Genomic DNA, 16663 nt, shown 5'->3' on the forward strand with positions numbered 1-16663 from the left:
ATCCCTCTGTTCTATAGAATGTACCAATCTTTTCAATTAGGCAACGTGGCCTTCTGGCTATGTCAATATATAGTTTATTTTCTTTTCTTGGGAGGAAAATATATTTATATGTAATAATTTGCCACCATTACATTTGTCTTTCCATGGAGCATGATATCAGGCTTACTGTCAGAGGACAGAGTTAAAAAGAGTTTTAGAGTGATCTTCGAGCGCAGCTGAATTAAGAGATTAGCCATCCGGCTGTGGTGCACACAATAATTGATTTATGATACGACTTGACTGTAATGTCGGGAAATAGAATAGAGAAGATGCATGTAAAATACTGTTTAATTTGAAAGAGTTAAGTTAATTAAACTGGAGTTGTATGCATAAGAGGATATGGAATTTTGGGTGGTATAAATTGGATGCCTTATCTGGGAGATGGTCCACGGAAAAGCATGTGATAGCACCACATCACGAACAGCAAGTTTAGGGTTGAGTTCCCCAACGTATTTACCTCTCCTCCTCCTCCTCCAACTCAACCCCTCACTAATACTAAATCATCTTTCCTTGCTTATAATTAGAATTACAACCCCAATCACAATCTTAATTATGCATGATCAGCCTCGTCTTAATTTATAGGTAAACACTTTTGTTTAAGTGGCAGATAATAATAAAGTTTTAACAAGATTTTAAATAAAGAGCCACGCACTGTCATTTTAATTTTATTAATGGGTAGTTATTTACAGCATAAAATGTAAAGAGTTTTTCCAAATTAATTGTATTATTTTTAATAACAGTGCAGTTTTGTTCAACTTATTGCTATTACGAGATATGTTTATTTGCACAATCAATATATATGTGACACTTATCACTTCGAGTCAGAAGACAAATCTCTTTAGATCAGCATTATTTCTGCATATCACATATATGTAAAATTGCACCAATATGTCATCTATATTTTAGGTTTAACCTTCAACAAATTGCTTTGCTTTATCCATCTAAACTCAAATTAAATATGAAAAAAATACATAAAATGCAAATACCAACTCTCCATAAATTAGAGTACTCTTCATGATGGACAAGCTTTTATTATCGCCTTATACTAAAAATATATATTTTGTATACTTATAACTCATATAAATAAAGAAATTTTTTTTTCAGATATGTTACTGTTAAATACTAAATTCAGATTGACTGTATTAAGATATGATTATCATTATTGTTTATTTCCTCAAACTCCCTCTAACTTAAGTATTAGAAGGTCTTTGATTATGATTTTGAAGTTACTATATTGCAAAGAGAACAAATTTTGTCAACATCATATTGGAGAGTGAATCAGACTTCTCCAATAATAAGTTTTATTGGTTACTATAAATTGATATTAGTATATATAGTAACTGTTATTTCTTTGCTTCCATGAAAATACAAAATTGGATGGAATTGATGTCCTTTGATCTGACATATGGACGCATATAATTAAAATAAAAATAAAAATTGAAATGAATGAACATATATAAGTACAGGTATAATTGCCGACGATGGAAAAGCACTCACTATATAATATAAGATCTTTCTGGTAGCCGATTGATGATTGAATTTCTCCAAGGGTCTAAGGCGAGTGGTAGGATTAGCATAGCAGGTCATGTCATTGTTGTGAGACTATTTTGGTGATTTGAGAATCAATGTGTATGTTTAATTTCGCAGCATTCAATCATTAATAGGACCCTTATACTACAGTCTTATACCCTTTTCCTTCTAATTAATTAATTACTATATATGCAAGTTTTAGAAAGCTAAATGCATTGACGCGTGGCATCTTACCCATTGGCCAGCGTCAGCTCCCATTCCACCCTGCTAACAATCATGTGGATTGCTGGACAGATGCTTCTGCAAGCTTCTTCAATTCCTGTCATTGCAACGTTGATGTTATTAATATTATTATTATTATTTTTAACCATGAAGAAGTGGGCATGGTACGCAGGCAAAGACTACACACCCCCACCTGATATTTGTCAGAGAACATATTGCTGCCTTTCTTGAAACCCACTAAATTCACTATCTCTCTCTCTCTCTCACTCCCTCTGATAAGGGTTATTAATTAGTGGAGGACTCGTAACAGCTAGTAAATTAGGGTACAACTTAGCTAAGTCACAGCAATATCAGAGGCATATAGTTTGGATAGATGTTTTTGTGGTTCACTGCACATAACTAATGCTATTTACTTAATTGGTCCAATTATTATGTTTTTCTTACCTAATCTTTTGCTGCAACTATAAAAATAGGTTATAGTTATTGTATAATGAAAGATAACGCAAAGCAAGCTTTTCTTTCTCATGTTTTCTTCTCTGAAGGATATTTGGGAAAAGGGAAACCGGCAATATAATGTTCACCAACCAGCTGGAGCTGAGAAAAAGATGAAGATGGAGACCTTTTAAAAATTTTTGGCATTCAATTTTTATGACAGTACTAATACTTAAAAGTGCTGGACTGACACCTCTGACAAAGAAAACTGACTACTAAAGCCATATGGCATGTCTCATTTAAGTTGATTAACCTGAACCTAACTGGACCAACTTGGATCTGAATCATTAATTTGGAAAGCCAGTTATTAATTATGTATAGTTAGGAAATCATGTCAGGTTAAACTTAATAATTCTACAGAATACCAAGTCTATTTCATTTGGCTGTAGCAAAATTTGTAACACCACGAATAAATGTATAACTGTGAATGTGGTAATGTTCAGTAATCTCAACCGGATTTAGTTAGCTCCTTCAGTAACATAATAGTATCAAGCACCTGATTTAAGTGGTGTAACAAGAATCAGAAAAGAAGTGGAAAGAATTGTGCATCAGAAACATTATGTGGTTTTGGAAGAATGATGATGAAATGATTTCGACAACCTGATAGCTGCTTTCTGTATAGTAGTCGGCAGTTCCTGGAAAATATCTCACGACAAATATCTGAAAAATGTGATTTTATTTAATTGGCCAACGAGTTTTGTTGATGGAAGCTAAGGCCCACATCATCGTCGATTTAGAGTGGCCCACTGGTCTGGCTTCTGAGCTCTCACTATCTCTTCACTGCTTCCTTTGCGCAAAAATAAATAAATAAATAAATTCATGTGACCCGGTTTTTCTTTTTTAATTTTTTTATGACTTTTTCTTAAAAGTTATTATACGGACAGTTGTTTATTTTTTTTAAAATTTTGTTAAAAAAATATATTAAAAATATATTTAAAAAATTTAAAAAAAAATATTAATTTAATTTTAATTATTATGAAATCAACCAAATGAGATAAATTTATCATTTTATTTTATTTTTTTTATAACAACTAATGTATTTTAACGATATATAAAAATATGTGTTTTAAAAATCAACAAAGTGATACACAAATTGACTCGTTTAAGAAACCAGTTCTTTCACTCTCTCTCTCTCTCTCTCTCTCTCTCCCCCTCATCCTTCCACAAAAACAAAATCCCCCTCCCTCCCACCTTCTTTTTGTTCGTAATATAGATTATTCTTAGGCAATGCACCGGCGAAGTTTGTAATTCTCATGCACTGTGAAGGCACAAATATATGGCAATAACTAATAGAAATTTTGTCAAACACTTGGTATGCTTTCTGAGCAATTACCTTTGCTAATATCTTGTGAAAATGTGGGCTTAAAAATTTCTAAAAAGTCTATATCTTCTGCATTCGCCAGAATTGAGTAGAAATTGAACCTTATTCCATTTGTTTACGCTATATGTTATTTTGATTTTTCTTTCTAATTGCGTCATTAAACAATTCCAAGGAATTTACATAAAATGGATTAATCCAACGTCATCCTCTTATTTGGACCCTTTTCTTTCTTTTTATTTTCCTTTTCAGTTTGGTCAATTTAAGTTTTTATATTTATTCTTAAAATGACATTAACTTACCATTAAATTAAAACATCGTGCAGCCACAAACTTAATCTGACAGTTAACGTAATTACCGACTTGATTAAAGTCTAAAAATATTATAATTTGTAATTAAAAAATAGAAAACATCATATATATTTAGGTATGGGATTTAATAAATTTATTTTTCAATTAGTGCCCTGCCCAATTGAAAAAGCATCTCATAGTGAATTCTTTTCAATTAAAAGAAATCCTGATTGCCTTCATTTTTTTTTTTTTAAAGGATAATTACCTTCATCTTGGAACGTTGATTAAGGTAACATCAATTATCAAGCATTTCATTATCACCACTTAATTATCTTTCAAAACGCACTTAATTATTGATTAATATCTCTTGCCATGCATTTAATTATCATCAATAACCATCCTAGTCATTGTTAGTCGACACTGATCGACATTTCGTCCCCTAATTCTATCCTTATTTATCTTTGTCACTATCATAAAAAACGTCATTGGTGATTCCATGATTTTCACAAACAACAAATATATAAATCACGAATGTGCAAAGAATTTCAGAAAACAAATAAAATTAGAAAATTATATATTATCCTTTAATTAGTTGTAAAATGAAATTTCAGAGTTGGAGAAGGTAATTAAGTATTCATCCAAACTAAGATTATTGTGAGAGAAAAATGATATATTTGTTTATAATGATCATACCGTTATACCCACCAGCCAACCGTTTCAGGTTTTGCTTGTAAAATTGGCATTTGCACTCCGTTTGAAGCTGAGCTATGTGTCACGTGAGTTTTGTTTTATCTCCAAAACTTTGCTCTTACTTGGTTTGATTTAAATTCAAGATAGTCGGCCTACCCTTGATTGCCAAACCCGTGAATGAGAGCAAATATCCTTGAATTCACGAAAGTGGCACCGAAAGAGCAAGAGTTGTGGAAGTGTATACTTGTATTGATTAATTCACACTAAAGCTACTTACAATGAGCACACTTCTCTCATGCTTCTCTTCCTTCATATCTTTCACACACTCACACACACTTTACAAATGGTACAAGGAAGGGTATTTATAGCATTTTCGCTCTCTATGACAACATCGTTCCTCGGTGTTGGGGTTCTGTTGGCGTGAAGGTGCTGCATGGAACATCGGGCCGGTAGTGGTTCAGGGAACACTAGGTAATATGGTCAGTGTTACCCCATCAGTGGGTACCAGCTTCCTAGGCCTTCTGGAGGCCTTTCGTGATTTGTATTCAACCAACACGGGCGTGTCCCGGCGCTGGTCAACACGGGAAGTGTTGTTCAACATGGGCCGTTGTGCCCTTCCCTGCTACTGCGAGGCGGGCGTGACATTCTCCCCACTCAACTGCAGCTCTGCTGCCCCCTCGTAGCTTTAATTTTCTCCTCAAATTGCCACAAGTCGCGAATTGGCTCCCACCTTGCCTCACTCCTCGGGAGTCCCTTCCACTTGCATTAAAACTCCGCCATGGGAGGTTGATTGATTGTGGCACCTTACGCTGGGAGATGATGTAGTCCACTTCTTTGTCACCGAGCCCGCACATTCAAAGGAGCTCAGACTCTCTTACGGGGTCATCATGATCCTCCTTGTAGGGCTTCAACAGCTTACGTGGAAAACAGGATGAATCTTGATGCCAGGGAAGTTCAGACTTCAGACGCCCACCTCCTGTTCGTTTAATAATGGGAAAGGCCATCATATACTATTCTAGCTGAGCCCCTGGAAGGTCCAAATGTTATCTTGACAGCGCGAGAAAGCACTTTATCTTGAAACCAAACCCATTGGTCTCTTCATTCTTCGTTCTTTCCGTGCAGTCGAAGTACGCTATTCCGCCTACTCTGTACATTGAGCGCAAAAGTGAGGCAAGTGGAACCCGCCCAGACCTTGAGTCTGAGGTGAGCACGTACTCGACTGGCCAACGGCACTGCTCGTCTTCGACTTGCGGTTGGTGGAATGCGGTAGATATGCAGCGTATATAGGTGGACCGCATCGCAACATCGCAACCGCCCGAAGTTGCACATCTCAGGCAACTGCCCAATCTCACGAAGCACTTAGGATTCACACTCACGAATAAAGTGCTCAAGGTGCATCGCATCAGTCGGGTTTCACTTAGCCCGGGGTAGGGGCTTGATAGAGCCTGACCCGATGGGCCGGCTTGATTCGCGTCCACTCAGTCAATGGACCACCCGAAAGTGTCCTGCTGGCGAGTGAAGTGTCAGCTATGGATTTGGCCACCCCGACTGGGTATAGGCGGGGTCAGCTCATAAAACCTGAGGGCGGGACGGTCGCCGGAAGAAAGATGAAGAGACAGTTTAGAAGGCAGAAGCCATCCACCACCACCCGAGATCCATGCATAGGAAGGGCACAAATCACACACCATCTCGGTCTCTCTCGAGGTGTGGTCTCGGAATAGTGGCTCTGGACCACCCGTCAGCATCATGCTCCATCTCTCGTTGCAAGGACAGTAAGTCGCTCAGGCCTCTCCTCCTCCCCCGTGCGAGGCCAGTAGCATTTCCTCCAAGCAAGCCATTGTTCGATTGAATGGATCAAGGGATGATGACTTACCTGGTCACGGCCACTCTCAAGTCTTCTTCCTTAGATTATCATCAGACAGACATATATATTCTCCTTTTGTGTAAAGCAAGTCTCCTTCTTCCAACCAAAACTGTAGTCTTACCTTCTCGAATAAGAAGCAGCAAAGTTCTTGGCCATTGGATCATGCTATCCTATCCCTTCGCCCTTTTCCCCCACTAGGTATCTGAACAAAGGTTTGCTCTTCCGGCTTGTACTCCATGACATAGTCAAATTCCAAGGAAGTCCTTAGCTTGCTTGCTTAGGTGTGAGCTTCTTGGTCTGTGTGAATGCGACATTATTGGTGTTTGACAACAAACTTGCTCCCGAGCAAGTAGTGCCTCCAAGTCCGCAAGCAATGGACTATCGCGGTCATCTCTTTTCTTGCACCGTATACCTCCTTTCGGTGTCATTCAATTTAAAGGCTATCGGATGCCCTTCTTGCATGAGTACTCCACCAATAGCAAAATCGGAAGCATCCGTGGATCTCGAACGCTTTGTATAATGGAGTGCTAAGACCGGCTCCTCCATAATCGCCTTCTTTAGCCCTTCAAGGCTTCGACCCTTCTTTAGTAAGGGAGTGGCAATGGAAGAATAACCCTTAATGAACCTCCGGTAGTAGTTCACCAATCCAAGGAAAGACCTCAACTCCGTCGGCGGTTCCCAATCCCTGGATGGCCTTCACCTTTGAACCGTCCATCCTCAACTTCCCATTGCCAACGACATGCCCAAGGAACGCCACTTCGTTGGGCAAACAAGCATTTCTCCCTTTTAACGTAGAGCTCGTTAACCCGCAAGGCTTTGAACACTAGCCTTAAATGCTCTACGTTCTCCGCCGTGCTGTCAGACACCACAATATCATCTAGATAAACAACAACAAATTGATCAAGGTGAGGGAGGCAAGTACCTGTTCATCAATGCAATGCATGAGGCCAAGGCATGACAAGAAATTCATCGACCCATCTCTCACACTCGCATCTTTCCTTGAGGATGCATGTCCCCGGATCGTAGTACCGGGGCGGTAGTAAATCAGCTTAAACAACTTAGCACCAAGTTGATCAAAGATGTCCGCAATGTTAGAATCGGGTACTTATTCTTGATTGTAATCTTGTTCGGTATTTCAGTCAATGCATAACCAAGAGACCCATCATGCTTCTTCCGAACAACATAGCACCATACGGAGCTTTGGACGGCCTTATATAGCCTCGCATCAGCAGCTCCTTAAGTTGCCTCCTTAATTCCTTCATGAGGCGCCATACCAGAAGTGGAAGGCGGGCTCATTGGCCTCCTCGTAGCTAGCTATCAATCTCGGTGGTCCACTCTCTCTGGAGGAAGTTTCTTCTTCTAGCCCTCAAGGCGGCATAACATCTTTAAACTCATCAACTTTGATAGGGCTTGGAAGTGTAGGTTCATCAACATGGGTACCTCTTCCACTGGCTGGGTGTGCTGTGTTGGCTCCTTCCTTTTACCCCTGGTATGGCCGACACCATCTTATCTTGATTTAACTCCTTTTATCGGCACAACACAAGGTTGGCCATTCTCCATTATGCACATGGTGTTGGCATAAGGAACCAATAATGCCTTCACCATGTCGAGGGAAGTCCATACCAAGATAGAACCGCTGATCAGGAGCAATTGTGATATCGACCTTACCTTGCCATTGGCCTATTCGGATGTTAGTTCCTCTCGCAACGCCAATGATAGGTAATCTCTTTCGCGTTCACCCCTTTAATGAAGCCCTTTCCTTCTTGTAGTAAATTGACCACCTCTTTCGCCATGTATACCGGTCACCCAGTGTCCACCATGGCTTGAATACTCCCGCCTCCGATATTGGTCTCCACGTACATTCGTCCACGAGGCTTTTGCTCCACTTTGGCTTGGATAGCATTGAGAAGTCAAGGGAAGCAAGTCTCGCCTCCTCTTCCCTTTCTCTTGATTACTCAAGCTTTCCTCGCTTTGGACAATCATACCACGAGGTCCATCGATATGTGTTTCTCGGGGAAGAACTACGCCCGCCTTCCTTCTTCCACTTGCCCTTATCTTTGTATGAAGCCTTGCCCTTGGTGAAAGATTTTCCCTATCTCCACCACCTTTGTCACTACCTTCGTATTTCTTTACCTTTGGTTTAAATGAGTCCCTCCTCTTCAACTCTATCAAGGACTCGCCATCGCGGTGGCAAGGTCCTACACCTCGCCTTTCTAGCTCCAACCGAGCCCACCGAGATAACCCATCAGTGAAGGCATGAAAACTTCCTTTCCCCCAAATCGGAATCTCCAACATCAATTCGGAGAACTCCTTCACATATTCCGAATATGACCATCTCTATATTGGAGACGTCAGGCTTTGACCTCGCCTCCTTCGGCATTGTCGGGATAGAATTGCTTCTTAAGCTCCCGAACAAAATCTTCCCAAGTATTAATGGTGCAGGCCCTTTTCACATCCTCGCACCTCCGTCTCCACCGAATATCACACAAGTAGAGATACGGACTTTACCTTAGTGGTGTCGCCCACGATGCCCACCGCCTCAAAGTATCCCTCCAAGTTCCACAGGAAGTTGTCGATCTCCTCGCATTCCTCGCCACCGTAGGCTTCAGAGCATCGACTTCACCTTCACTCTTTGGCCAACGCGGTCTTGCACAAATTAAGCTCCACCTCGAGCTTATCGACCTTCTCTAGGCATTGGACAAGCAACTTCTTGAGAGCCTCATTGTCCCTTGATAAATTGTCGGTGAGAACATTCAAGGCACTAGATCTCCTCAAGCTCTCCGTCGTCACCCTTGGACTCTAGCTTCTCGATGCGTAGGTCCATGTCTTCGATTTTATCCCCCAATCGGACATGGTAGTCTCCACCTTGACTAGCCTTTCCTCCATCGCGCCAATCACGTCAGCGGGACTTATCCTCCCACTTTCCGCTATCCTTTCCTCCTTCCTCGGAGGAGGAGCGGTAAGTAGATTGCTCACCAACCTTGGCCATTATCTCGCAAGAATTCTCCCAAAGAATTTATGAACTTGGCTTTGTCTTGAACCCGCCTGATACCAACTGCACGTGAGTTTTGTTTTATCTCAAGCTAGCGATCTCCGAATTCAAGATAGTCACCACCCTTGATTGCCAAACCAATGGATGAGGAGCAACATTCCGGATGGATGGCGCAGAGGCCTGAAGGCAGCAAATGTGGTGTATACTTGTATTGACTAAATCTGATGACACTTTACTACTAAAGCTCTCAGCCATTATACACACACACTTTGCAAATGGTACAAGGAAGCGGGTATTTATAGATTTTAGCTGTCTCAACATGGTTCAGAAGCGTGTTGGTCGGTGGGTTGGGAACATGGCGTGCGCTCGCGCCGGTCTGGAACACAAATAGGGTGCAGCCGTGTTACCTCTGTGGCCGTGTTTCCAGCTTTCTGGGCTTTCGTATTTGTATTCAACCAACACGGTGGCGTGTCCGCGGCGTGTTGGTCACACGGAAGTGTTGTTCAACACACACATTCACACCTTCCAATGACGGCGGGGGCGGCGTGACATATGGAGTTTGCTACTTGGTTTAAAACTAACTTAGGGTCTGAATGTCAAAAACCTTGAGGTAGAAGTAGACTCTAGTCTTGTTGTCTGTGCTTTTAATAATAGTTTTAACTTGGTTGGGAATTGTAATGCTTTGATGTGCAAGCATGTTTTTAGAGAAGCCAATGTTTTGTGCTTTTGAGCTTTCTAAGCTTGTGTTTACTATGGATTTTTGGCTTTCATGAGTTTCTCAGTCCTCCACAAGCCTTGTTAAGCAATTTTATTGTTGATAGCCTAGGTGTTTCTAGATTACAGGTACTTCTTTTTCTTGTTTGGGGTTTATTTCCTCTTTGTTTACCCAAAAAAAGAAAACGATATCATCATTTCGTGTTTGGCTTGAATTCTATATATTTTTTATCTCGTTCAAACTCGTTTAAAATGTATAATAATTTAAATTTAATTTTATTCTTAAGTTTGTTAAAAATTTGAGTTGAGCTTAAAAAGATTTATAAATTCTTAGGGTCGTTATAGATAATATATTATAATTTTATATTTAACTAGAAAACATATTTTATACGCTCACATTCATATATAAATTTATAATATATTTTTATAAATTAAAATTTTAAAAAATAGCATGCAATAATCTCTTATACGAGCTATTTGTTTTATTATTTATAATTTATATGTAAAGTAGGCCAAATTTTTCATGAGACTCTATCCGACAATATTCTATAAAACCACACCATATAGAATTTTAATAAAAATATATGTGGCTTTAATGTGGTTATATAATAATTTATTATAATATTAAATATTAATAAATTAAAATAATATTATTAAGTATTTATTAAAATAAATGATAGCTAATATAATAAAAAATTAATGATTATATAATGTCATTAATTTATTATATATTAATTTATTATTATTTATATAATAATTAAATTTAAAGTTATAATATATAAAATAATAGCTAAATATAATTTTTTTATAATATATAATATATTTTAATTAAAATAATATATTTTAAGTTAAAAATTTAAATAAAAAATTATCAATAATTGTGTATTCACATAAGCAAATTGCTAATTTTTAATATAGCAAAATATCTTTATTTAGTTCTTTAAATATAATATTCTTCATCACCTTATTTTATTATTATGTGGTTTTTTCTATTAATTTTATTATTAAAAAATTTATTTTATTTTTATTATTCTTTTTATATAATAAAAACAGATTAAATATTTTAAAAAATTAATATATTAAATATTCAAACTTAATTCGGATTCGGCCGGTGTTTTAATTCATTTGAGCTTATTCGAACTCGATCAGAATTTAATTACTAATATAATTTTACTGAGCCAAGCTTAAACAACAAAATATTAAAAAAAAGAAGAAAAAAAGCAATCCCAATTCAAGAAAAAAAGAAATCCCCAATTCAAACGATGTATCTGAAAATTACGATGTATCAGATGTAAATCCCCAATTCGAATGTGAGAGTCAATTAAAAAAAAAAAAGAGAAAAAAAGATCTTCAGATCGGACGGTGGATATATCAAGATCTCCAGATCATTTTGACTTTCTTTGGTCAGAGATGACATTCATGTAATTTTAATTAAGGCGTAGATTCTTCTTCGTCTTCTCTATTCTCCTCATAACAGAACGCCAAAACATCCAAAAGCAATGGCGCCACCGGCAACGATTCGGTGGTGCGCAGTCGTATCGTTTCTCACGGTTTCTTTCCTTGTCTCTTCATCAACTGCCATTTACTGTGACGAAGACGATTGCTATGACCTGCTAGGGTAAGTTTCTCATGATCTCTCTTACTAATCTCTCTATTTAAAATTATAGCTAACGCTATATCCTTTACTTCCGTTTCTAGGGTTACTCAAAACGCCAATGCTTCAGAGATTAAAAAATCCTACTACAAACTCTCATTGAAATAGTAAGTTCTTATTAATTTTGCATTTGTTTGAACTAATTTTTTATTTTAAAAATGTTAAGCTGAATTCGAGTTTCTTATATGGCTTAGTCATCCTGATAAAAATCCGGATCCAGAATCGAGAAAGCTGTTCGTGAAAATCGCAAATGCTTATGAGGTACTATTAATATCAAAACTTTCTTTTAAACTTTTAGCTCATTTCTTTTGTTTATTCAATATCAAATGTAGCCACATTATCTGGTAGATTTATGTCAAACACTACTTTCAATATTTGAATCTTGAATTGCAGAAATTTTTTGGTTCGTTTTCTTTTAATTAAGATTGATTGTTTGGTGCGCAGATTCTGAAAGATGAAGCTACCCGAGAGCAGTATGATTATGCAATTGCACATCCAGAGGAGGTGCATCTCATTCTCATTTTTGTTCTTTTTTCTTTTCCTATACACACACAAACATTCCCACTGGTTTGATTGGTCGCATTACATATATCAATAGATGACTCATTAGAACATTAGGGTACTGACTGATTTGAAACCATAAGGCATAATGGTTGTTAATTTTTTTGCTTAGTTTTCTGAAAGAGTGTTAAATTTTTGGCTTAATGTTATTCTATTTTTGCTGACATGACTTATAATACTTTTGAATAATACCCTTAGGATAACTAAACCCACATGCTAGTATTTTGGATTTAAAGGCAGTTCTACCAAGTCTATGTATTTGTGGTTTCTTATTTTGAGGCTTGAGTTTAGATTATTACAAAAGCTTTAACACTCCAGTGAGCTTAACCTGGTCAATTCTATTTTTCAGCTTTTGCACATGTATGTTGTGTATTTACGTCAAACAATAATGGCTACAGACCACAGATGTTGGTCTAGATTCTTATCTATTTAGATTTTGGTACTGACTGAACTTCAGTATGATTTGATAAAGAATGCAAGTATGAGTTTAGCAAGAAGGGTATAGAAATAACTTTTGAGTCTGACGGAGGTGACATCTGAACTGAATGGTTGCATGCTATCTCATAATTGTAATTCATTCATGGAGGTGGAGCCATGAAGCAGATTACTAAACAGTTTGCCATCTATAATAATTTAAATTTTTCAGACCTTTTTATTAATCTGGTCTACATCAATTATTCAGGTTTGATAAAGAATGCTAAGTATGAGTTTAGCAAGAAGGGTATAGAAATAACTTTTGAGTCTGACGGAGGTGACATCTGAACTGAATGGTTGCATGCTATCTCATAATTGTAATTCATTCATGGAGGTGGAGCCATGAAGCAGATTACTAATTGGGATATATCATTCTTATATCATGGGCCGTCAGCATTCCCGAAAAACTAAGGTGGATAATTCTTGACAATAGATTATTGAGATAATGCTAAAGTATTGCACTTCTATTGCCTTGCAGGTGTTTTATAATACAGCTCGCTACTATCGTGCATATTATGGTCACAAAACAGTAAGTATATTTTCATTATCTTCTGGTAATCTAGTATTTATGCTGGTGTGCAACTACTTTTGGTAGTTCATAGATGAAGTTATACTTTCCTGTTTTGGATTTTAACTGACATGTATACTTTTCAGGATCCTCGTATTGTCTTGGTTGGTCTTCTTCTGATTCTCTCTGGATTTCAGTATCTGAATCAGTTGACAAGGTATAATCAGGTACAGTCCTACTTGAAGTAGAACATTGGGAAAATTAGAAACTTTATGTGATAAAATTTTGACGCCCATGCTGGATGTTAGTGTCCTATTCTGAGTCAAATTTGCAGTTTAGTGCTATGGCTTCTCATGGTTGATATTACCTGTGCATCAGAGTTTTATAACAAGCAGTATCCTTTTCGCGTAATGAAAATGTAATTACAGAGGTAGTAAATGTCCATAGCATGATTTGGGAGTTATGACCTCAAACTCAAAGATTATGAGATGTAACTTCACACAAGCTGATATTTCTCTTGCACGTTCCTTGCAGGCTGTCGAAATGGTCAAGAAGACTCCTGCTTATAAAAATAGGTTAAGGGCACTGGAACTTGAACGCAGTGGAGGAACTACAACTAAGAAGAAGGGTAACCGGCAGATGGATAAGTAAGACTTATTTTTATTTTCAATGTTCAGACAATTTGCCTCATGGATGTAAACTTGTTGAGTGAATCATCTGTGTCATTCTCTTCTTCAGGGAGCTTTTGTTTTTTCTAGTTAGGTCTGGATAGGTTGTGTCCTGTCTATGATTTTTGAGTTCTGCTGAATGATATTCTCCGTGGCAGGAAAATGGAGGAAGATCTCAGCAAAGAACTTGAACTGGACATAAAGGGAGCACAAAAACCTGCCATCTGGGAACTCATTGGTGTTCGTTTTCTACTTCTGCCTTACACTATAGGCAAGGTTAGCTTATGAACCTACTTATTTATTCTTTTATGGCCTCAACCATCTCTATTTATGTTTATTTCCTTGCTAATTGTTTCTTTGAAGCTTAAATTTATTTATTTGTTAATTGTTAAAATCTGATGTTTACATTTGGCATAATGAAGTCACTGATTGATTTTCTGTCAACCAGCTATTATTGTGGCATGGCCGCTGGTTCTGGAGATACAAAGTGAAGAAAGCTCCATATTCTTGTGAGGATGCCTTATACCTAACACAGCGGTCGCTGAGAGTGCCACTGGATGCATGGAAAAGCCTTGGTAAAACATAATTTCAAATTCTTATCCCCAGCCTGCTTATTTTGTTTACCTTCCAAAATAATGTTAAAGGACAATATTAGCAAACTTGACTAATTGATGCTCAATAGTTCTGGATGTAGACAAGTAATTAGTTGCTCCATATTCTTAAACTATCCCATCCACTTACCTACTTTGATCAATATATTAAGCTTTTATATCATTTGACCACATGTTTTTGTGGATTATTGCTCACATTTGGCTGCATGGGAGATTGTGTAATGAGATACAAGCAGTTCTTTATGAATTGTGGCCTCCAGGATATCATTTCATCTGGATTAAATCTATTACCAAATGGTTGCTTTTCTGTGTGTTTCTAGATGAGCCAATGAAGGAGGATCTTGTTCGGAGACAGTTGTGGGAGAAGTCTAACTTAGAGAGGTACCTTACAGAAATGCGCAAAGAATCTAAACGCAGAAGATAGCAGATTTTGCTGCCTTGCTATCTCATACTCTTCAAATACTGACAACACAAATTATTATTTTTTTTTGGTTGAAATTGACCTATGTAAGAGTGCAATCGTATCCTACTAAAAATAGGAGTTGTTTGAGTTATTTTTTATATCCCAAGGCAGAGCAAGATTTTTGTTGCCACTTATAAAATTATGTAATTGTAACTGTAAGCATCAAATAAGAAGTTTTGAATACAGATGTTAAAGTGATGTTGAATCATGAGCATTAGTTCTGCAGGTTGCGAGATTCTTTTTTCCTGGTAAAGCCGTTGCATATGGCGGGACGCATTGATTCCGCAGATTGGCAAGTTTTTTCTTTTCTTTAATTACAGATTAACGGTGTTTAGATCTTTAACTAAGTCGTAGAATAAAAAGATGGATAAAAGTTGCAAGTCACATGAAAACTGGGTCCAAGTATTTTTGATTCTTGATTTAATGCTTATATTTCTTATCATCTTTCAAAATCGTATACCTTTTTATTAAATCAACATAAATTAATTTTTAAGTATCATGAAGTTAATTAAGTAGTATATTTTTACGTATCCTAATTTTTAGCATAATTCAAAATACTTATATTTACTTATTATTAAATTATTGTATAATTGAATTTTGAATTATTAAAATTAAGAAAATATTATATTTCAGAATATTATATTTATTTATTATTATATTAGAAATTAAAATTAAATTATACCAAAAGTGAAAATCTTATTATAATTTCATTAAAATATTTTATTTTTGAATGAGTTTAATATTTAATAAGAAATTGAAAAATAAAAGTATATTTTTAATTTAGGTTTTATTGAATTAAATTTTAATTTAAAGAAACAGTTAGTTTTGTGAAAGGAAAAAAATGTTATTAAATAAAAACATACAAACGACTCATGCATTGACCCAAATTCAATAAGTAAATAGTATTTATTTCTAATCTTGAAGAAACAAAATTTTAAAATGAAATTAAGAAAAAGGTTAATTATTAAATGAATCCAAGCTTTTTTCATATTTTTCAATTTTATCCAAATCTCTTAATTTCGACAATCTCATCATAAATTAAAAACTTGATTTCAGTTGTATCTAACTAAATTAAATTGAGAATTTGAACCGTGTGTATGATTGAAGTGCCTGTAAAATAGAAAAAAAAAGTATTTTTAATAATATTATTACTTAAGGGTATATAATATAAACATATAATATAAACTCTTTTTATGAAGCTTTGAGCTACTATAATTTTTTTTTCAATTTGTGATATCTCTATAAACTCCTTTTTCCATCCTAAAATTTAGAGTTTTAAATTAATAATAATAAAAAAGAAAGTTTAAACTTTTTTTATCACTTTTCATATCAGAAATAATATAAATAATTAGAAAAATTATTATTTTTTCAAATGGTAGATACATCAATCATAGATATAAGCTAATTTATTAATTTTTTAAATTAAAATAATTTATTAAAATTAGAAAATGTAGATAATCTAAAAAAATGCTAAAATATTTGAGTTTATTTGGTCTTTGAGCAAAAGAAAAACGGCTCTAAAATACTTTAGTATTTGGTTCAGTGAAACAGCTCTATGGAGCTCCGGTCTCAA

General features: G+C 36.1%; 1 protein-coding gene across 1 annotated transcript; it reads left to right on the top strand.

Moving 5' to 3' along the window:
• The first annotated feature begins 11445 nt into the window (after positions 1-11445).
• Positions 11446-15295, top strand: LOC8267379 (chaperone protein dnaJ 50). Its single transcript, XM_002518491.4, has 10 exons — positions 11446-11769; positions 11850-11912; positions 12000-12066; positions 12250-12309; positions 13319-13369; positions 13495-13575; positions 13883-13995; positions 14175-14292; positions 14465-14591; positions 14948-15295. Exons 1-10 carry the CDS (start codon positions 11651-11653, stop codon positions 15049-15051), a joined length of 903 nt encoding a protein of 300 aa, XP_002518537.1. The 5' UTR covers positions 11446-11650; the 3' UTR covers positions 15052-15295.
• The last annotated feature ends 1368 nt before the right edge of the window (positions 15296-16663 follow it).

The sequence above is a fragment of the Ricinus communis genome, chromosome 5 (assembly GCF_019578655.1).
Source record: "Ricinus communis isolate WT05 ecotype wild-type chromosome 5, ASM1957865v1, whole genome shotgun sequence".
NCBI classification, from domain to species: Eukaryota; Viridiplantae; Streptophyta; class Magnoliopsida; order Malpighiales; family Euphorbiaceae; genus Ricinus; species Ricinus communis.